The sequence below is a fragment of the Macrotis lagotis genome, chromosome X (assembly GCF_037893015.1).
Source record: "Macrotis lagotis isolate mMagLag1 chromosome X, bilby.v1.9.chrom.fasta, whole genome shotgun sequence".
Taxonomy (NCBI): Eukaryota; Metazoa; Chordata; class Mammalia; order Peramelemorphia; family Peramelidae; genus Macrotis; species Macrotis lagotis.
In genome coordinates, this window is record NC_133666.1 from 587046605 (window position 1) to 587070331 (window position 23727).

At 35.0% G+C, this 23727-nt stretch overlaps 1 protein-coding gene across 1 annotated transcript in view; it reads left to right on the forward strand.

Annotated features, from left to right (window-relative positions):
• The window catches only part of FER1L6 (fer-1 like family member 6), a 211186-nt gene that overhangs the window by 138927 nt on the left and 48532 nt on the right, over positions 1 to 23727 (forward strand). Inside the window, 9 exon segments of the mRNA XM_074202128.1 lie at positions 1011 to 1191; positions 2806 to 3038; positions 4997 to 5119; positions 6229 to 6263; positions 9682 to 9826; positions 12009 to 12140; positions 13267 to 13392; positions 16986 to 17113; positions 20711 to 20881. Of these exon segments, the coding sequence (XP_074058229.1) occupies positions 1011 to 1191; positions 2806 to 3038; positions 4997 to 5119; positions 6229 to 6263; positions 9682 to 9826; positions 12009 to 12140; positions 13267 to 13392; positions 16986 to 17113; positions 20711 to 20881 (1274 nt within the window).

Below are 23727 nucleotides of genomic sequence, written 5' to 3' on the forward strand. Positions count from 1 at the left end.
GTAGCTAGTGTGTGTGTCTGGATTTGAATTCAGAAAGATATTTCTTCCTGCCATTTAGCTATCCTGAAATAATATATACCATATTTCCTCATGTATAAGATGCACCCTTTTTGAAAAATTTGGAATCTAAAAACTGAGCATGTCTTTCACAGTGGTTGTAGATTTTATTACTTGCATTTCCTGCTTTTTCATGCTCATTGTTTTTGTGCTCATTGTTTTGCATTCATTACTGCTGTAGTAGGTTGCATTTTGTCATGTTCTGCCTAGAAATGGCTCAAAAAAGATTTTTGCACAGTGTTGAATTCAAGTTCAAAGTGATCCAGTGTGCAAAAGTGAATGTGAATTGTGCTGCTAAACATCAGTTTGATCCTCCTCCAACTGAGAAAACAATCTGAGACTGTCTATGGAAGAAGAAACTTGACTTCCATGGCAGAAGAAGACCATGAGAGACAAGTCAGCCAAATGGCCTGATTTAGAGAGGGAATTGAAGAGATGGATCGGAGAGCAAAGGGCCATTAGAATTCCTATATCCACAGAGGTGGTTCAGCAGGAGGCCAGAAGAAATGCTAATGAAAAAAGAAGTGACTAATTTCAAAGGAGTACACAATTGGTGCTTCAGGTTCATGGAATGAATGGACTAAGCATGCATGCATGCACCAGACTTGCCCAAAAGATGCCTGAAAGCTCTGAGCAGAAGGTCTTTGAATTTCATGATGAATAAAACTTGGATTCAATAAGTTTATGTTATAGAGCTTTTTTCAAATTTTGGGCCTCAAAATTAAGGTTGTCTTATACATGGGGAAATATGGTACATTTGAATTTTTTTTAATGTTAAGCCCAGTTTTTGCTGAGACTAAATTTTACTATTAAAACACTGTATCTCTCATGTTCAATGAAATCAAAAGGGATATTTTCTCACAATAGCTCTCTTTGTATTTGTTACAATCTTAATGATCCCAGGAGTAGTAACCTTTGTGTTCAAATTGTTTGATCTTCTTGTCTTCTACCAGGAACTACCTGAAAATGAACTCCTCCACCCACCTCTGAGTATCTGTGTGGTGGACTGGAGGGCTTTTGGTAGGAGCACCCTTGTGGGCACCTATACTGTCAACTGCCTTAAACAATTTCTGCACAAATCTGAGGATCTCCCAGTCCTAGTCTCTGAGGTACATGCAACCCCAACACTTCAAGGTATGAACTTCACTGGGTAATGACTCCTCAAGGCCATGAAAACTTCTCCTATGTCAACCTCCTTCAATGGTGCTATAGGGATTGGCTGTCATATCTACTTCTGCTGATCATTTGCTTACTGAAAGGTCAGGTATTAGAGAAGAATGACAATGAGGACCACAATAGATATGCTTCACTTGAGGATCTGAATTGTCCAGTGTTATAAAATACTGATAGATTATATATTTTCTTTGTCATGTTTTCCACAGCATAACCTGGGGAAAAAGAAATGCCCAAACATTATTCAAGGAACCAGGAAGTAGAGGACACCAAATTTGAAACCATGTTTTTATATTACCTTTATATTGAAAACATATATTTGTGACATTTAAAGTCTTTCCTAGCCAGATTCAAGTTTGACATTTCTTAAAAAACAAAACAAGACAAAAAATAGATTTATTAACTGACTCATTAAGCATTATAATGTTTTGTTATTATTGAAGTTTTTTAGTTTTCAATATGTCCCCATTTTGCTTATTTGGCATTAAGTTTGCAAGATTTTGGATATATATATATATATATATATATATATATATATATATATATATATATATATATTCTTTAATTTGTAATCATAAAACCACATTTTAATCATAATAGATGTTAAACACAGCTTTGATATCTTTTACCTTGATCAGAGCCCATAGGTTTTCTTTTCTTTTTAAATATATATACATATATATATATATATTTACTTGCTTAGTTATTTATTTGTTTATATATTCATCTATTCGTTTACTTATTCATTCATTTGTGTTCTTATTGCAGGTGTTTGTTTTCTCTCCCTTCCTCTTTTCCCCTTCCAATTGAACAATAAAAAGAAAAATAAAATGAAAAATTCTGGTAATAAATATGTATAGTCCAGCAAAACAAAATTCCCCACTGTGACCACGTCCAAAAACCACAAGTCTCATTCACTATTTTAACTCCTCATTTCTCTCTCATGAAGAGAGTAAGCTTTGTCTTCAGGTCTCTGGAATTACTTCAGCCCACCTCTTCAATGAACTTATTCTCCTGCTCAGCCAAACTGGTTTTCTGAATCTCCTATCTCACTTACCCCTTTAGAATACTGGTTTCTTTTGAAGTGTAACTAAATACTACCTCACATATGAGGCCTTTCCTTTCCCAGTTACTAATGCCTTCTCAACCCAAATGACTTTGAATTTATTTTGGGTATGTTTTATGTATGCTTATGTATTTGCATGTTCCCTCTCTATGTCTCTATCTCTTTGTCTCTCTGTCTCTCAGTCTCTGTCTCTCTGTCTCTCTATCTCTCTATTTTAGTATATCTCTCTATTTTTTCTGTCTGTTTCTCTCAATAGAATGGAAGCTCCCTTAAAAGAAGAATGATTTCATTTTGATTGCTGTGTACTAGTACTAAGTACAATATTTTGTATACAGTAGGTATTTAATGGATGCTTATTGTTTGATTAATTCCTGCTGTAATCTAGATTATTCAGACAAAGCTATTTCTTTGGTTTAAGTGATACAGATTATTGTTGTTGCATAGTCCTGGCTCATAAATTATAGTAGTCGTGATTTTGTTCTCTCACTTTGTTGTGTTTTATGTTTCAGCTGTACCTGATTCAGCAGCAGAACCAGAACCATCTGAGTTGCTTATCTCATCCCAGGATCCCCCACCAGATCATATCTATGTTCAGGTTGAGCAGCCACTCACTGTTGTACCAGACACATCACAGGTTCAGTCAGCCAGCATGGCTCTCTATGACATCCCTGACTCTTCACCAATGCTGGGGCCAGAAATGAAGTCTGCAACTCTAGAGCTACCAAAGGAGGAAAAAGTAAAGGTCAGAGTTTAATAGAATACAGAACTAGAAGAAACCTGAGGGATCATATGATATAATTCCTTCACTTTATAGTTAAAGAATCTGAAGTCCAATGAGGGAAAGCAATTTTGATCAATTAATTAAGATGACTTTATTAACTGCCTACTATATGCAAGGTGCTGAAGGTAGAATAAAAAATAAGATAACCTCTAATATCAAGAAGCCTGTAGTCTTGTAGGGAGGAGGGAAGTATTCCAATATTTCCACAGAGGAGTAAATACAGTATATAGACAAAGTAAATACAAAATGATTGGAGGGAAGGGGCACTGATAGCAGAGAGAATAAGTAAAGATCTTTTTAAAAGGGTAACATTTGAACTGAACTTTGAAGAGAATGAAGGGTTCTGAGAGGAGGAGTTGAGGAGGAAGGGGATTCTGGGCATGAGGCTCCATCTATATAAAAGAAAAACAGTGGGAAATGGAACATCATATCCAGGGAAAGCAAATAGAAGAGTTTCTCTGTAGTATAGAGTGCATGGGAGGAGCCAGGCTGCAAAAGGTTTTAAATGCCATGAAAAGAAATTTATATTATTTTCCTAAAGGCAAGTGGGAATCATTAAAGGTCTTTGAACAGGAGAGTAAAATTAGTCTTATCCAGATCACAAGGGTATTAAGATTCATTAGTGGTGAACCCAGAACTATTTAAACCATTCATCTTAGATAGCTCCCATCAGATCATATCTATATCTAGCTGTGCATCCTTGCATGATGTTCCAGACTCTCCCAAGGTCAAACAGAGGAGATTTGAACCCATGATCTCTGACTATTAATCTCTTGTTCTTCATACTATACCATGCTGATTCTATAGACCACTAAGTCTTTACTCAACAATTCAATAAATATTTATTCAATGATTCTTAGGATTGTGCTAAATACTGAGGATTCAAATAAGAAAAAGAAAGAAGGACCCTCATGGTCTAATAGGAGCTTATGATCTAATGGGAGAAGATGAGGAGGTGGTCTCTAGGGGATACTTGGAATAGGCATGTGGAATATGTCCAAATCAAGCAGAGTTGCAGATGGAAAAATGGAGAGCTAGGTGAAGAGAATATGATTCATTAATTTTAAGTCTTCACTTCAGGAAGGAAAAGATCAAGGTTAAGGTCAAGAATTCTAAAAACTGGAAGCAAAGCACAGCACAATAACCATAATAATATGAGTATTACTATAGCTAGCATTTATGGAATCTTTAAAGTTTGAAAAAATTTATCATGTTATCCCATTTGATCCTCATAATAACACTGTCAGTGTTATTATTTTCCTCATTTTGGAAGTGGGGAAACTGAGGAATGGAAAAAACTAGGTCACAGTGACACAATTAATGTGTCTGAAGCAAGTTTTGAATTCCAAGTTCAACTCTCTACTCACAGCTTGGATTCTCTCCAATCTAATCCAATAGTTATCTGTGTCCAGTGCATAGTGCTTGACATTGGGAATATAAATGAAAAATGAACAACAGTCCCTTCTTCAAGGTGCTTATATTGTATAAGTAATATAGACAGATATCAAGTGACCTGCCAATGGTCTTAGATGTAATAAAATGACAGATTCAGGATTTGAACCCAGCTCTTCTGACTTCAAATATAGCACTTTGGATTATGCAAGTTAGTTGTGATATATCACATTTTATTCCTTGGCACCTTTGAGGCACCTTAATTGAATCAACCTACCACAGACTTCAACAATTGGGGTGATAAAACCCATATCTAGGACATAGGTGCTCAAATAACACTTTCAGATTAATTGATTGATTGCCCATAACCATTCCTACCTACCTTCTTCCTATTTATTCTCATCTGTTTGCTTTTTCCCATTACCTATCAACTGTTCTATCAGACTTGATGACATCTAAACCATCATGTCTCTGCTCTTATGGGGGATGTGCTCCAATTGACTAAAATTCCCCTTATCCCTTGACAGGATGCCAGGAAACCTTCCAGGAAATCTACCAAAAGGAGGAAGAGGACCATAGCAGATGAATCTGCAGAAAATGTTATCGATTGGTGGTCCAAGTATTATGCCTCCCTAGAGAAAGTATCAAAGGTATAAGCCCTCAAATATAAAAAAAAAATTGACTCAGCAAAAGACCTTTGGTTATTTCATATACTTGAAGCTTAGATATATTCTTCTTCACTGCTACTCTAGAGTCATCCAAAAATAGAATAGTTGGGGTATTTGGTTTTCCCTTGCCAGATGTCTGCAGGTTATAGAGAGTATTCTTTTTCAGATAGGGTTGTACTAAAGAGAGACTGTAAGATCCTTCTAATTTTGAGATTTTGTGATTCAATGATTTTTCCAGATCATGACACACTGACATATGGAAAGAGGGTAGGGAAGAAAAAGATGTGACCTACTTCATCATCTAACCATAAACTAGGCAAACCATCTGTTCATCTATATTCTTGTCTTAACCGTATCCACATACACAGACAGAAACATTCAAAAGCCAGCCATCTTTCTTACTTTCTCCATTATTATTATCACTGCATGAATCACTAATGTCAGTTATTATTATTCTCACCTCTTTTTTTCTACTCTTCTGGCCAGAAATGAACAGATGGCAGTGAAGAGTCCAAAGACATCAAGATATTCTCAAGACATCTTCATGATGTAGCAAGATTTTTCTGTTTCATTGACTGGAAAATATTAAATAATAAAGACTAGAAAGAGGCTCTTTCTATGAAGACTGTCCTCTTTGTCTGTGAGGGTGGTCCCTAGTCAGAGGGAGAAAGTGAGAAAGTAACTTTATCTAGGTGGTTCTTACTCTAACTTTCTTGGTGACATGAGATCCTTCTTTGACCATTTTGGTGTAGTTAATTCCATCCTCTTTATAGTGGTATTCCTTATTTGGTCTTTTTTGATTTCAAATTTATTTTTGGATACACTCTTTATAAATACAAACTTATAGAAGAGGAAGACCAATATCATTAGATTTGTACCCTTTAGCTGGTAGTAGTATACTTTTTGTTGATAGCCATTTTATAAATAGCAAGTGACAATCATAGTGAACATACAGGATAATAATGAATTCTCTCTCCCTTTATCTTCCCATTTTCTCTTCTCTTCTTTCCTTTTCTCTTCCCATTTTCTCCCCCTCTCCTCCCCTGCCCTCCCCTCTACCCCCCACTCCTCCCTCCCTCCTTTCCTCTTAGGAAAAAGAAAGAAAAGACAAAGGTAAGGAAACTTGGTGTGATGCACTTTGGGACAGTTTGCTCATAGAATTAGACCATTCTCAAAAGGAAGACTCAAAAAGAATTATACTGAAAAGAATCTCAGGGATAACACTCCGCTCCCCCCCCACACACACAAACACAATGCCCAAGCTAGAATACAATTTCCTGATTCCTACTCCACTTAATTTTTACATGGGGCCATGCCCAAGATAATTTTTGGATTCTGTTCCCAAATCTTTTCTGTGGATCAGAAAAAGTATGGAGCTATATAAGGGAAATCAATAAAATGAAATTAAAATTAAACAAGTATGTTAAGGACAAATATATGGATATTGCTGAGCATAGTGCCTTGGTTTAAAATAAATCATTTTAGGATTAGTAATTCAAATTCATAAATAGATGGTAGAGTAAATATAATTTTCCCCAAGGCATTGCTTCTGATGAACTAATGATGTACATCACAGAGGGCAAGAAAAAGTGCATGGTGGTTGTGACCAGATTGCACCATACTCACAACCAATAATGGCTTCTGAAAAAGGATAGGAGTTAAAGGCAACATCCAAGAAATATATATGACAAGAATAAAAGGTCCTGTGGAGAGAACAAGGATAATCAATGGTCCTTTCAGGATGTCAGAAGAAACTGAGGAAGACCTCCAGCATGATCCCTTGTGGCAAACTTTTGAGAGAACATGAGAACTACATAGATGATAGGGCATGGATAGGTTGTGATCTGTGTTGATGGAGGGAATCCTCAAATCTCAAATCTTATCAAAGCACATTTACCATTTGAGTAAAACAGATCTAGGAATTTCCTCTGAATGGAATTTCTTCCACTATGCAAGTCATGACTTTCTCAAGAATTTATTAGTCCTAGAGAGTTTTCTAGAGCATAGAGAAGTAAATTGACTTCTCAGAATCAAACACCAAATAAAATGTCAGAGATGAGGTCTTCCTGACTTGGAGGTCAGTTCTCTTTCTGCTATCCATGTCTGCCTAGGGACAGTTAGATGGTACAGTGGATAGAACACTGGCAGGAGTTTGAATTCAGTCTCAAATCCTTGACACCTATGTGGCCTTGGACAAGTCACTTAACTCTGATTCCCTTGCATCTAGGGCCATCTCCAACCATCCTGATTCATATCTGGCCACTAGATCTAGAAGAAAATGAGACTGGTGACTCAGAACAGCATCTCTCACTCAAATTCAATTCATGTGCTTGTCATGGTATAACCTCCCTGATGTCATAGCCTGCTTAGAGAATAAAGGACATACATCATCATTACATATCTGCCTAAATACGATTAAATTTTGTTAATATAAAATTCAATAATTGTATATAATATTCATATAAATTATGAATAACATAAATGAATAAAGATCCAGGTCCAGGTCCAATTATATTCTATATTAATTAGCCAACATTTGGAATCTTGTGACTTATGGAGTGTATCACCTTTGACATAGGTCATTGACAACTAAAAAAGCAACCAGGGAAGGATGGCCATCAGTATGATGAAAAGCTGGAAACCAAGTCAGACAAGAACTAGAAGGAATTGTATAAGAGAAAGTTTAGGGGTGGTGGTGGTGGTGGGGTAAAACATGATGGCTGTCTTAACAATTTGAAGTGCTACCATGTAGAAAAAAGATAAAACCTATTCTTTTAGATCCCAGAAGGGGGAAAAAACTGTGTCTCATTTGGAAATTAGATTTTTGAGTCATTATGGAGAAAAATTTTCCAATTAGAGCTGAACATCAATGAAATGGATTGCCAGAATTAGTAGTGAGGTCTCTGTCACCAGAAGATATTTTGAAGGTTCCTGGTTGATCTGATTTCAGGATTATTGAAGCAATCCTATCTGAGTTAAAAAAAAATTGTTCTTTTTGGTAGGTTGAAATGTTTTTGTTTGTGGATAATTATTAAGTTCATAATAAGAAAGGAAATTTTAAAAAAGATTGAGTTGACAAAAATCTTATTAAAATGGTTGTTGAAAATTAATGAAAAGGAATTTGTAATTGTAAAAGTATCATTAAGACAAAAATAATTGAGTTGATTAAACAATTGTATTGACTATACAATTATGAACCAAGTCAGTTCATTTCTTTGGGCCTCAGTTTCCTCCACTGTAAAATCAAGAGGTCAAACCTGATGACTTCTAAATTCATCCAAACTTATGATTCTATCTCTTCTCTTTTTTTGTGTTAATACAAATGCTAATTTTGCTATTGGATGATGTTCTCGGGGACAACTTCTACCTTCAGATGTTTTTTTTAGAATGACATTCCATCAATAAATAGTAACACAATTATTTTGAAGATAGGTACTGTGTGGCAGAAATCCTACTGTTTCACACCATTCCTCTTTCCTTTGAAACGTCAAATTCTCTTTGCAAATAGTCATTTAGTTTCGAAGTGAGTTATTTCTTTGAGTGTGGTATCAGGCATGTATTTCTACTTCTTGTACAATCCCTAAGGAATGGCACACTGGTGATTGTTTTGTGATCTAAGAAACTTCCACAAACATTTAAAAGATTGCCTAAATATAAACAGAAAAGGTTTTGGATGTAATAACTGAATGAAAATGGGCAAGGGATGATGAGAGGTGGGTTGTGAGTAATTAAACTTAGTTAACTGTCATCAAGATCATTGGAAGTTGGAACAACCCCTCTGTGGGTTTGCCATATCATGTAGAATGTTGTGAGTCATTCTGGTCTCTCAGCATCATGGGATATGGAAAGAATGCTGCATTGCGAATAAGGAGATATGGGCCCTAGTATCAGCTCTGTTGTGTATGAGCTATGTGACCTTAAAAGCACTTCACCTCTCTGGTGGGCATGATAAGGATATTGGGGAAAATAGCCTCTCAGTTACCTCCTGAATCCAAGGCTCTGTGAGTCTATTCTAATCTATCATTTTGGAAGGCAGGTTCATATATTCCTGCAACAGCCAACCAACCAATCATAAAAACACTTATCAAAGTGATTATTATATTCTAGATACTGAATGAAGAATGGGAGATAAAAGCTATTTTAAAGGCCTGTAAGAAGATGGGGGTCATGGTTAATTAGAGGGAAGGACATGGAAATGAGTATCAAATACGAAAGATGGAGAAAATTAAAAGAGAAATGGAGGAGCAGGCATTTGTCCTCCAATTCAATTAAACAACCATTGGTTAATCATCTCATATGTCTCAATTACTATGACAGTCCTGGGAACATTGAGATAAAAAATAAAAACAGTTTCTACCCTCAAGACACTTAGATTCTTTTGGAGGACAAAACATATTCAACAGAATATGAAGAGGAAAAGAGAACTTGCAACTGGGGGAATTAGAGAAAGCTCATAAAGGGCCTGAGCTGATCCTGGAAGGAAAAGAATTCTGAAAGGTAAAGATAAGGATCAAAGCATCTTCTTTCCAATCTAGAGACATCAGATTTAAGTGTTATGACTGAATCTCCACAGATAACAAAACAGACCAAGTGGTAGTGACTATAGAAGATGCACCGAAAAAGAAGAAAGAAAAAATATTCAAGAAGAAACCAAAGGAAGAAAACATAGCAAACCTAGCCACCCTGAAGGTATGTGGTATGATATTTGCATTTATATGTATCTGTATATTTCTCAGTTAAATAGTGAAGATGAGTGCTTAATTTCCTGTTTACTAATTTTTTTTAAGTCTAAGGACCTAAGGGATTTCTTACAGTTTGTTGAGTAGATCCCTCATGAAGAATTTATAGAAAAATCATCGTCAAGAGTTGGGATGAGATAAGGCAGGATGGAAGGAAGCTGGGAATTGGCTGAAATTTACACGGGTAGAAGAAATGCCCATACCAAATGAAATCATGGATTAATAAAAGTATCATTTATATTAAAAACAAGAGAGGCAACAACCATTCATTATATTTGTTAGTACTTGGTAGTGAATGATAATGTGTTTGAATCTCATGGGTAAATGTTATAAAGCAGAAATCTTTTGCTAAATCAATATTTTCACATTTCATATTCAAAAAATGAGCTGAGTAAACCAATTCTAATCCTTGATCATATAAGTCTGAATTGAACTCAGATGACTGATTATGCAGTGTTTTTCCATCCCTGGTTTAGTTTGTATGTAAACTTCAAAGCTGTACATACATTTCCCCCACAGACATACACATATACAACTCACCAACCAGCTAAAGTCAAACTCTAGCTACTGTCAACTTTGTCATGACAAACTTTGACATAAGCAATAGCATTTCCCTGCTTTCTTACATGTAATTAGAAATTTAATTTAAAGAGAGGGAACAAGGCATAGTCAAAAGGTTAGAGAGTTAGGAGGACATGGGTTCAAATCCTTGCTAACTGGATGACTATGGGTAAAGTCACTTAATGTCTCTGAAACATAAGAAATTCTTTTAAAAGGTCACAAGTTATTTATAGCTTGTGATCAACATTGCTAGAAGGAACTCCCAGTCTAAAATATTATGATTTCTATTTCCTATGGTTTATTAAGCATTAAAATATTTAAGCTACTAAAACTCAAAACTGCACTGATATTTTTGGGACACCCAAGAGGACTATTCAGGGAAAAGTCATGTGTTTCTTAGTCAGCCACTTACGTTACTCAATGAATAATCTCTTGTTTTATTGAACTTAAATGTTGCTGCTAATGAATTACCAGTCCATGAAAGCCCCCTGCCCCCTAGTAATCAGTAGATTAGCTCCATATAACGGTGGTCAACAACTCAACTAAAAAAAAAAGCTGATCAAGCACCTACTAATGACTTTTACTGCTAATGACCATAATAGGCACTGCATGTATGAAAACAAAAATGAGACAGTTCTTCTCTTGAGAGTCTAGTCTTTAAAAAAAAGAATAGGATATATTACTGTGGAAAAAAAAAGTCTTAACCTTTCTCAAATTCTAGAGGTCAGATGACTGGTTAGTGGGTTACAATAACATATAGACTGACTTGCTTCTGATAGATCAGTTAAGCATTCCAAAGAATTGTAAACTCATCTTTTTTTTCCTTCTCCCTCTACTGATTCAATACAAGAAGATGATGTAGTATATATGTTTGTGTGTGTGTATATCTATATCTATATCTATATCTATATCTATCTATCTATCTATATATATATGTATATGTATATATATATATATATATATATATATATATATATAAATAATTTCAACAGAGGATATAGTGGCCACTACTTAATGCTCTGATTTAGGTTTGTCTTTCACCATTTAGAAGTTACTGGGTGTGTGGGGTTGAGATGGGAGTAGATCTTCAAAAGATTCAGCCAGGAACCAAATATTCCTGAATTGGTTAGTATCCCCAAATGTCCTATTTGGTCACATAGTTTTATTCTTCTATTGCCTGTTCTAGAGTTGGCTAAGTGGTTCAGTAGGTAATGTTAGAATTGGAGTCAGAAAGACCTGATCTGGAATTCTGCTTCACATACAACTCTAGCTGTCTAACCTTGAGCCAGTCATTTAATTTCATTAGTTTCCTCATCTATAAAAATGTGCATATTAATGAGCATGTACCTCATAGCTTATTTTGTAGATCAAATGAGATAATGTATAAACTTTATATAGGTATACAGATGTTGCTAATATCCTTTTTATAATCTTTCAAAAACTATGAAAAACTATGAATCATATTCAGATCTATGAGAATGACCTTGGCTTGATAGGAACTTCTTTCTTACTTGTGAAATTGTTCTTAAATCTGCCCTTCTCAATTAGAATGTTCTCTCTTCTTCTTAAAGATATATGATGGTGATCTAGAGAGTGAATTTAACAATTTTGAAGACTGGGTGAAAACCTTTGAACTCTTCAGAGGCAAGTCCATGGAAGATGATCACAATATTGATGGAGACAGAGTAATAGGAAAATTCAAGGTGAATTCAAATTCTAAACAAGGTGGGGTATAATTTTCAAACCATAGATTTCCCAGCTCATTGTACTTCATGCCTATCAAAGTATACAATAGAACTGGAACAAGAAATTTCTTGATATAGACAAATCTTCCTTACTAAAATAATTCAGTTCAGTGGATAGATGGATAAGAAATATTCTTTTTACCTAAGGACAGAATATTTTGTGGGATCTTTTCCTAGATTCATTGATTTAGAGCTGAAGTGACTTTAGAAGATATTAAGTTCAGTCCCTAATTTTTCAGATGAGGAAATGGAGACACAAAGAAATTAGATGACTTGCCCACTGTCACAAAATTAGGAAGCTATATTTGAACTCAGGTCTTCCGAGACTGGTGTGCTAGCCAGTTTGGCAAGCTGTCTCTTGCCTTTTTAGTATAAATTGTACTTTTATTAACCCATGATTTCATTAGTCTGGGTTTCCTCTCTATTCATGCAAATCTCAGCAGTTCCATAGCTTCCCATCCTGTTTTGTTCCATTCCAATTTTTGCCTATGATTTTTTTTCATAAATTCTCTATGAGGGATCTACTCAACATACTGGGAGAACTTCCTTAAGATGTCTTAATATCTCACCACTTAGTACAACCATCTGCTCTCTGTTATATTGGAGAATCATTGTGACATAAGGGCTAGAGGACTAGACTTGGAAAGAGGAGACCAGGGCTTGATCTTGCCACAAATACTGATTACCTGTGTAATTATGGACATGTCAATTAACCTCTCATAGTTTCATTTTCTTCACCCAAAAATAAGATTAAAAAATACTTGCATTGCTCACCTCACAGGGTCATAAATATCCTAATGTATAAAAGATATTTCTTAGACAGCAAAGTGGCATACTAGAAGGAGTGCCAGACTTGAAGTCAGGGAGACATGAATTTAAATCTTGTGTTAGATTCTTGGCAAAGTAGATCATTTCTCTCTATGTCTCAGTCTCCTGGCAAATGTAGATAATAATGGCACTCAGATCAGGGTTGCTATGATATTCAAATGAGATAGTGCTTTGCAAACTATAAATGCCATATAAATGCTACCTATTAGTATTATTTTGGTTAGTTATTCAACAAGATATCCTTGTGTGTTTATAGGGCTCCTTCTGCATTTACAAAAGTCCAGAGGATTCCAGCCTAGAGAATGGAGGGCAGCTTCGAATTCAGCAGGGGATTCCACCCAACCACTCTATCAAAGTCCTGATCAGGGTGTATATTGTTGCTGTAAGTCTTCACTAGCACTAAAATGGAATGGGACTGGGTCTTCAAAGATTTGTATTTCAGTGACCTTTCCATAAGGACTAACTTAAAAATTGCTTCCCAAGTAGGATCAATGTATGGTTCTATAACACTGGTATATTCTTTGACTTCTCATTGTGCCTACTATAGGTTTCCTGGATGACAGAGGAAGACAATGAAATGTCTTGGGCATGAATGAAAAGGATGTGTTGGGGCAGCAAGATGGTGCATTGGATAGAGTACCAGCCATGGAGTCAGGAGGACCTGGGTTCTAATTTGGCCTCAGACACTTAATAATAACCTAGTTGTGTGACCTTGGATAAGTCATTTAACCCCATTTGCAAAGCAATGAAAGGTGAAAGAGAAGCAGGAAGAAATGGTGTGGAGTTTAAAAGTAAAAACAAAACAAAACAAAAATCCCTCTATCTGCCTAAACTGGAGTCATTTCCCCCATAGGTTTCCTTTGACAATCCCAACCCAACCCACTTTGTCCTCTCTCATCTCATCTTTTGTACCACTTGTCAGAATCTGTCATTTGCATTTATTTATCAGTTAGTTATACTTTCATAAATTCACATCTTTTCCTTGCTGAAACAGAGGCCAGAACTATATCTGATGCTTAGTATTTCCTACATCAGAGATCAATAGGTATTTTGCCTATTAATCACCTGAAAAATGACATTTCCTAAAATGTGATCTGTATTATAGAGGGTAGAGAATGTTTTTCACCTTTTAGACTTCCCTATTACTGCTGGTTGCTTTATCGAGGACTTTGATCTATAGGACAATAAAAAGATCCAGTCTTTAAACATTATATACTCTATTTCTAGACAGACATTTCTGGCTTCTATGAAATAGTGGAGACCACAGCCTCAGGGAATAGCATGGTTTCATCTTTTGGTACATACCTTTTGCTACAGTAAAATGCTCCCATTGGGTCAACACTTCTTTTTGTTGTACTTGATCTTGTATTAGAAATAAAAATAAGATCATTCTTTGCTATTGAACTGATCCCATTTCTTTTCCTTTATTTTTTTTACCATTCTGTATTTTAATAGACAATTCTAAATAGATGACTGAGATAGGTTGGTGCTAGATTGCATAGAGTGCTGAACCCAGAATTGGGAAGCTTGAGTTCAAATCCTCTCTCACATACTTACTAGCTATGTGACCTGAAACAAGTCATTTAACTTTTCTCATCCTCAGTGTCCTCATCTGTAAAATGGAGATTATATCACCAACTTCATAAGGTTGTAGATAATAATTGTAAAGGTCTTTGCAAGTATGTCTTTGAAGTGCTATAAATTGTAGCTATCATTTTCAGAGGTACAACTTGGATGATTTAGTCTCTGATAACCCTTTCAACTCAGAAATTATGGAAACTTAAAACTAGTCATTATTGACATAAATTAATTATGAATGGAATCTTTGACTACGTCTCAAAAGTTTTAGGATGCTGTCTCTTTGATAAAATTATTATTACTGTGATTTGTTCCTTACTGGATTTTTTTTTAAAGAAAAAAAATTGCTATGTGATTAAATATTTGTTCATGTCTCGTTTTAAAATCATAATTTTAATTGGAATAATTACAAATATGTAGATGTTTTGTGAAATAAAAATGCAGAGCACTGACTTCAAGTCTTGAGATCTAAGTTAGTGGTTAGTCCAGTTCTGCCATTTGCCATTCTCAGTCTTTGGGCTAATCTTCTGGCCCAGAGTTTTCTCATCTGTAAAAAGCAAGAGTTGCAATAGATGACAAGATCCCTTCAATTTCTATATCTTTGATCCTAGGATCATTATCACTGTTTATTGAGGACCGATTATGTGAAAGGCATAGTGTTCAGAGTTAAAAAGTTACAAAGATGAAGGCAATATTGTCCTTGACTATAAGCTGATAATATAATAGAACCAAGAAACAAAGAAGAGATAATTGAAGACACTAAGATTCTATATGATAAATGACAAGTGAATGATACCAATAGGGTGTCAGACTTATTTGAAGGAACTAAGATATGTTTATTCTGGGAAAGAGAAAACTTGAAGGCAATGAAATTACTGTCTTAAGGTATTTAAAGGGTTCTCAAAAGGAAAAGGTGTGCTTGGTCCCAGAAACAAAACTGGCAGGAATAGGTACCTGATGCAGCTAATTGGTACAACGGAAGACCTCAGTTCAAATCCAGCCTCAAAAACTTATTAGTTGAACAATCCAGGCTAGTTAATTACCACTGTTTGTTTCAGTTTTCCACTTGTAAAATAGGAATACTGTGTGAAGGTAAAGTGAATTAATATTTGTAAAATGTTTCTAGACCTCAAAACACTAGATAAACATTAGCTATTACTATAAAATTTCAGAATCAGGTTTGATCTTGAAATAGAACATTAGATAATTAACAATTAGAGTTATCAAGAAATGTAATGGATTGACTTGTACAATAGTGAGTTTCCCTTCAATTTAACAACAACAATAGCAATTCAATTTAACAATAACAACGGCATTAACAACTATGGAGCTCTTCATGGCTTGCAAATCATTTTATATATACATATATATGTGTGTGTATGTTTGTGTATGTGTGTGTGTGTGTGTGTGTGTGTGTGTATGTATTATCCTATTTGATCCTCATATCAGTCCTGGGAGGTTGGTGTGATTAATATTCCTATTTTACAGCTGGGAAACTGAAGCAGCCAATAAGAGCTTGTAGTAGGATTTGAACTCAGGTGTTTCAAGTTTCAAGTTCTCCATCCAGGGCACCACCATGTTGCCTAATTATCATAATGACTATAAATCTCTTTAATGTTTTCAAAGCACTTTATATATATATAATCTCATTTGATAGTGTAAAGCATGTGCTGTTACTGCCTCTGTTTTACAGAAGGGAAAACTGAGGCTAGGAGGTTAGTGATTTGCCCAGGGTAACACAAATAATATCAATTGATAAACATTTAAGTGTCTACAGTGTGCCAAACACTGATTTAGACACCGATCTTGACTCAAAATCTAACTCTCTCTCCACTGTGCCACCAAGTGAAGTTTGGGTCATCATCTGGCAGACATACTTTAGAGAAGATTGCTGTTCAGTTGCAGGCTGAACAAAATAATCTCTATGGATCCTTCCAGATGCTGATAATTACCCATTTCTTTGGACAAGGAGGGGCTTTTTACATAATTACATTAATTACATAAGGAAGTCTGAAAGGAAGAAGTATTTCTTGAACTGAATCTTGAAGGACAGTGGAAGAAGTTCCAGATATGAAAAACAGAATGGTAAAATGCTAGAGGCTTATTGAAATGTTTTGTGACACTATTGTTGATTCTTTCATCCAATTCCCCACCATTCAAACTAAGTTTTAGGCCTTGTGGCCTCTCACCTGTTAGTCAGATCTCTTCCAAGTATCTCTTACACTCTCTTCAGAAACTACAGACAGAAGATCACTGAACCACTCAATGAAAGCTTCAGTCTGACCAGATGACCACCTGGATGAAAATGGTTTCCAGAGAAATAAAAAAGACATGGGAGCTGCAAATTACCCTAATAGAAAGTTAGTAGGTGATTAAAAGAATATTTTTCCTCCATAGGCATTTAACCTCAGCCCAGCTGACCCAGATGGTAAATCTGATCCCTATATTGTACTAAGCCTTGGCAAAACTGAAATTAAGGACCGAGACAAATACATTCCCAAACAACTCAACCCAGTATTTGGAAGGTCAGTAACTGTGTTTTAATTTCCCCATGGTGTTATATGTTTGTTTTTGTTAGGTTTCAGATTGTTATTGTGCATGGAGATTGGGAATCATAGGGCTGAAAGAGATCTCTTTCAGATCTAGTCAAACTCCCTCATTTTATAGAGGAAACTAATGCTCAGAAAAGGAAAATGATTGACTCAGGATCACACAATTTTATGGTTGTTGTTTGAATAGTCAGTATAAAGTACATATTTTCTACCCTACCCCCAACCCATTTATTGGGGAGCCTAAAGGGGTTGGGATTTGTTTGTGAATATGCTAACATTATATGTTCCATAATGCAACTATAAATTTTTAAATATATTTATATGTATCTATACATCTATACCTAAATATAAGAAACACATAAATATAAGAATACATATAAATATGTATTCAAACAATCTGACAAATTATTTGTTGATCTTTACCAAGATTTCATATAATCCATCTGAATGGAGCTGTGAGATATTGAAATGGCATTCTAAATTCATCTCTTTTGAACTATTTCTTCTTTTTATCCCTCACCATTAGAGACTATATATTTCCAAAGATTTTCTGAGGTCTTTTGTATCATAAATAATATATTATAAATATACATACATTTAAAATAAAAATATATGTATAATATACACATACCCCATCAGTTCACTAGACTTTGCTTAAACCAGGTTTCATGTTAAATGTGATAGATAAATTTAGATCCAGAAGAAAATTCAAAAGAAAAGGTCATCTAGTCCAACCTGTCTTTATTTTGTAGTTGAAGTCATCACTAAGACCTAGATAAATAAAGGATTTGCCCAGGATCCTATGTACAGTAAATGGAAAAGCTGAGATTTGAACTCAGATCTAAGGACCACAAAGCCTGGATGCTTCCCACTGTGCTAAGGTTGTTCATGTTCAAGAATGAACTTTACTAAGTTTGGGGAGGATTATCACCAAGTTGACTGCACTGAGTCCTCAGAAGGCTTTGATATGCAACAGTGAAAAGAATATATTCTTTACAGTGAAATCTGAGTCATTGCAAAAATAAATAGAGATGTACTTTGGATACATTGAATGCATTTTCCTCCATAACAAAAATGCTGACCACTCTCTCTGTATTGTCAGTTCTTATTTAAATTCCTTTCCTTGTTGGTTAGAACCCTGGGCTTTCTGACATTTGATCTCCTATCAGGTTCTCATATTATATAACTCCAGAAAAAATGAAGCAATAAAATGACTTGGCCTGTTCAGATGAATGAGAATGATTAAAAAATTATGTCAGTGAAACTTTCCATGGTTTCTCAGTATCAAGGAATGACCTTTATTATTACTTAACATTGATGTAATAAGCACTTAATTTTTTCCAAGTGCTCTGCAGTCAGTTTTTATTAGCTCTTTTCTACTGCAGTACATGAATTAGGCCAGCTTTAATTTTTCCCATTTTACAATATGGAACCAACCAGACAGAAATGTACTAGCCTTTTCTATGTCATGAAGTATATGAGATGTGCTCCCAGGGACCATCTTCAGTAAAACTTAAGTATTCATGCTCTCCCTGTAACAAAGGTCCTGTGGTGAATTCTGCCATTAATCTTGATTGGAGGGAGGGGCAGACCAGCATCAGCACACATTTTAAGATTGATGTCTTTGTCTTCACAGGAATGTCAAAGGCATTTTATTCCAAACAGAAAAAGCCTAATCTTTCCTCCACATGATGACCCTTCAAAGACTTGATAGTCATCTTAAAATATTTGAAGGGCTATCATATTGATGAGTATATAGTCCACTTGTCACCAGAGGACAGAACAGGAGGAATAATAATTGTTACAAAGACTTACATCACAGCAAGAAAAACTACCTGATAATTACAGTTGTCCAAAAGGATAACAGCTTACCTTGAGAGGTTCTTGGTTCCCTCTCTTTAGAGATTATATATATATATATATATATATATATATATTATATATATATATGAAATAAAACAGGCGATTCCTTAACATAGCACAATAAAAATGATTGTATATGAAATGAAAATGTGCTATGCACATCTTGCTATTTCAAATATGTAATAAAATGATTATGTGCATTTTTCTTTCCCTCCCCCTCCCCAGAGATGACTGCCATTAGACATAAATAAGTATGTACACACACATATACTTTGACATATATATATATAATTATTCTATACACACTTCTATTTATTAGTTCTATCTTTAGATGCAGATAGCATCTTCATCTTTTTTTATAGTTCATTTGGGTATTTATAATAGACAAAATACCTTAATCACTCAGTCATCCTTAAAGCAAATTGTTGCTATATATGATGCTGATTCTGCTCATTTCACTCTTCATTGTTTCTTGCAAGCCTTTCCATGTTGTTTCTAAAATTATTGAGTTAGTTCATAATTTCCAGAAATGTAGTAGTCTTCCACAGTGATATTCTTTGGAAGTTTTCAAGCAGAAACTGGGTGACTTCCTACTTTTCTGTACTGATTATACTGGACAGCTACTAAGGCAACTTTCAAATTCTGTGATTCATAGACAATATTGACAAGTCTACCTATCTACCAAGCCCATCAACCAGTTGTTGGTAAGACTAATTCTCATGGCAGAAATTTCTGTAGTCCTATTGTGGTAAAGAGAGAAAGCACATTTCTGCCACTCTTAGGGAAGGCGAGTGAAATATTTTCATTGTCCTCTGATTTCCACTTTACTGTTCCAAGAAATTGACTTTGGTCCCTAAATGATCAATTATGGGCCATACTAGGATGCTATATTTAAGAAATTAGAGATCCTTGATTATTGTACTTCTAGAACTATAGAATCTCACATTGGAAAGGACTTTGGAGATTAATCTAGTCCACAATCTCTATTTACAGATGAAGAAACCAAGAAACAAAGAATGGAAATAATTTGACCATGAAAACAAAGATAATAGGGAACATTATAATCCCTGAAAATAATATCATCCCTGGAGATTAACTCTGAGGGACATGATTAATCCACATAAATCTATGTTAGTTGCATTTACCCTGGGTGTTTGAAAGGCTCTTTCAAATTTTTCTTTAAGGGCAACACTCCATTTGAATTTCACTTTTGAGCCAACCAATATTCACACTATTGCCAAAAGGTAGAGGCCCCAAACTACAATGCACTTAAAAGTAACAATTTAAGTGTGTTGCATATATATAAATATATATATATATATATTTATATATATGCTGTATTTTATTCAGTCATTTTTCATTCATGTCTGATTCTTTCTGACCCCATTTGGGATTTGCTTGGCAAAGATACTAGAATGGGTTGCCATTTCTTCCTCCAGCTCATTTTTACAGATGAGGAAACTGCAGCAGCACTGACTTGCTCAGGGTCACATAGGGAGGAGATGTGAATTCAATTAACACTTCTGATATTTAATCTTGGTCAAGTCACTTAAATTTTCTGTATCCATTTCCTTATCTGTAAAATATGAATTATATGCCTTACAATGAGATCTAAATAAAGTGCTTTTATAAAACTGCATAAGTATGAGTTTGTAAACAACCATCAAACCCATTTGAATCATGAAATGTTCTCTGCTTGGGCCCTAGATCTTTTGAGATTCAGGCTACATTTCCTAAAGAGACTCTGCTCACAGTCCGCATATATGACTATGATATGATTGGGTCAGATGACCTCATTGGGGAAACCAAAATTGACTTGGAGAATCGCTTCTATAGTAAGCACAGAGCAATCTGTGGCTTACAGAGCCAGTATGAGATGTAAGTATTTTCCCCTCTCCCATTCCAACAATCCTATCTTCTCTTAGGTCTTTTGTACTTACATGTCACAGAATTTGGCGTTCTGGGTTTGTTCATGAAATGATTCAACTTTTGGGAAAATCCAACAAACAAAGGAACCATAATATTGACTTTTTAACAGAACTTGGATCAGTAATGTTGAATCAATGACTTTTAGTCCCTTAAAGATGAATAAAGATTGTGGTTTCAGGTGCAAATGGAAAATTGCTTTGTTTTAGCACCATGGATAGGATTTGTGAAATCAGCAATAAATTAGGATATTTATGTCCCTTTAAGGTAAGTTTTCCCTTAGTAAGCTAATGGCTAAGAATCAACAACAATAATGATGATGTTTGTAGTTAAGAGCTATCCTGTTTTTATGTGGACAGAGAATGAGCATGAGAGGGTTATTATTGAGGAGGAATAATTATTCTGCCTTTTCTTTCTACTCTGTTCCCCTACCCAGAACTTCATTTACTCTGCAGTTGTTCTAGCAGCAAGTGAATTAGGCTAACTTCTTATAAAAGTAGGGGATTGGCTTCTGAGGGTGGAGCTAAAATGATCAAATGAAGCTAAGAAGCTCCTAGAACTTTTCCCAAAACAACTTAAAATGGAACCTTTAAATAGACCCTAAAGCACAAGAAACACCCCCCCCCACACACACACACACAAACAAACCAGAGTGAAACAAGTTCTCAACTCAAGATATCAGAGAGGACCTTCAGTAAAGGTCTATCTCATGTGGATAAAAGGGGAGCATAACCCAGCAGAGGTGGGAGGGCTGGAAAGTCAGCAGGAGGTTCTTAGTCACAGTGCAGCTCAGGTCCTGGCTAGACAAACCTGCAGTGTAGCAGGCCAATAGTGAGGGTCCCAACCCCAGCTCAGAAGACAAAGTTCAAGCTATGGGAATGCTGGTGCAACAGGTGGGATTGGGTTCAGCTTTCCTAAGGCATGGAATAAACTGACCTGAAACACTATAGACAATACCATAAACAAGCAGCAATCCAGGGACCAGACCCTGCCCCCTTTACCCCAGGAGCAGAACTCAACTATCAAAATGACCAAAAAAAACTAAAAAAGGATTAACTATAAAAAGCCACTGTTGTGATAAAGATGTTAAAACACCATCACAGAGCAAGAAAGCAAGGACAAAATTACTACATGTGAAGTCTCAAAGGAGTTTTTGAATTGATCTCAAATTCAAAAAGACTTCTTAGACAAGCTCAAAAGGGATTTTAAAAATCAAAGAAGAGAGCAAGAAGAAAAATGAAGAAAAGAAATGAGCCATACAAAAGAATTATGAAAAAATTGACTGCAAAACACAATAGCTTAAAAGTAAAATTGCCCAAATGGAAGTAGAAATCAACTCCTTTAAAAGTAAACATGGTGGGGCAGCTAGGTGGTGCAGTGGATAGATCACCGTCCCCGGAGTTAGGAGTACCTGAGTTCAAATGCGGCCTTAGACAATAATTTCCTAGCTGTGTGGCCTTGGGCAAGCCACTTAACCCCATTTGTCTTGCCAAAGATAAAAAAAAGAACCTAAAAAAAAGTAAACATGGTCAAATGAAAAAGGAATTAATTCATCAAAAAATAAAATTGACCAACTAGAAAAGGAATATAACTCATCATAAAGCAAAATTGATCACTGGGAAAGCAATGTTACTCAATTAAAAGGACAATTAACTAATGAAAATTGAAAACAACTCACCTGAAAATAAAATTAACTGACTAGAAAAGGAAATTAAAAAATTAGCTAAAAAAAACCCCTCAAAATTAGAATTGGGCAAATGGAAACCAGTTACTCTATGAGACACCAAGATTTATCAAACAAAACCAAAATATTAAAAAACAAAAAAGGAAAAAATGTAAAATACCTCTTTGTAAAAATGATCAATCTGAAAAAAGATCCAGGAAAAAATTATGAATTATTGTTATAAAATATTAATGTCTGAATATGAAGTATAATAGATGAAGATAATATAATATATGAATTTTACCTAAAAGCCACAATCAGAAATCATATAGGAAATTATCATGGAAAACTGCCCTAATGAACAAAAAGATAAAATAGTCCAACAATCACCCCCCAGAAAGAGATCCCAAAATAAAAATTCCAAGAAAAATTGTAACCAAATTTCAGAATTCTTAGATAAAGGAGAAAATATCACAAGCTACCAAAAAGGAGCAATTTAAATACCAGCAAGTCCCAGTCAGGATTACATAAAATTTATTAGCTTCAACACTGAAGAATTGGGAGGCCTAGAATATGATATTTTGGAGGGCAAAGGAACTTGGATTACAACTAAGAATCAACCACCCTGAAAAATTCAGCATATTCTTTTAGAGAAAAAGATGGATTTTTATTGAAATAGAAAACTTTCAAACTTACCTGATGAAATGACCAGAACTGAACAGAAGATTTGATTTCAAAATACAAGACTCAAGAGATGTGTAAAAAAACAAATGGAAAGAAAAAAAGTCAGAAACTAAGGAAAAATATGTTAGTCAATAAAGTAAACAGGAAGACAATACCTGTAATTCTTGAGAATTGTATCTCTCTTGGGACAGTGAAAGGAACAATATTAGACAGAGGTTTTTTGGTATAAATTGATCATGATGTGATGATGTTTATGACTTTTGAGAATTGTGCTTCTATCAGGACAGATGAAAGGAGTATACCTTGACAGAAGGTGTGGGTACAAGATAGTTAAACCATTAAGACTTGAAAAAAAGGATTATAATGGGAGAAAAAGGCAGGGGCATTAAAACATAATTATCACTACATGAAGAGACACAAAGAAGAATGCAATCTCAAACACATTTGGCTC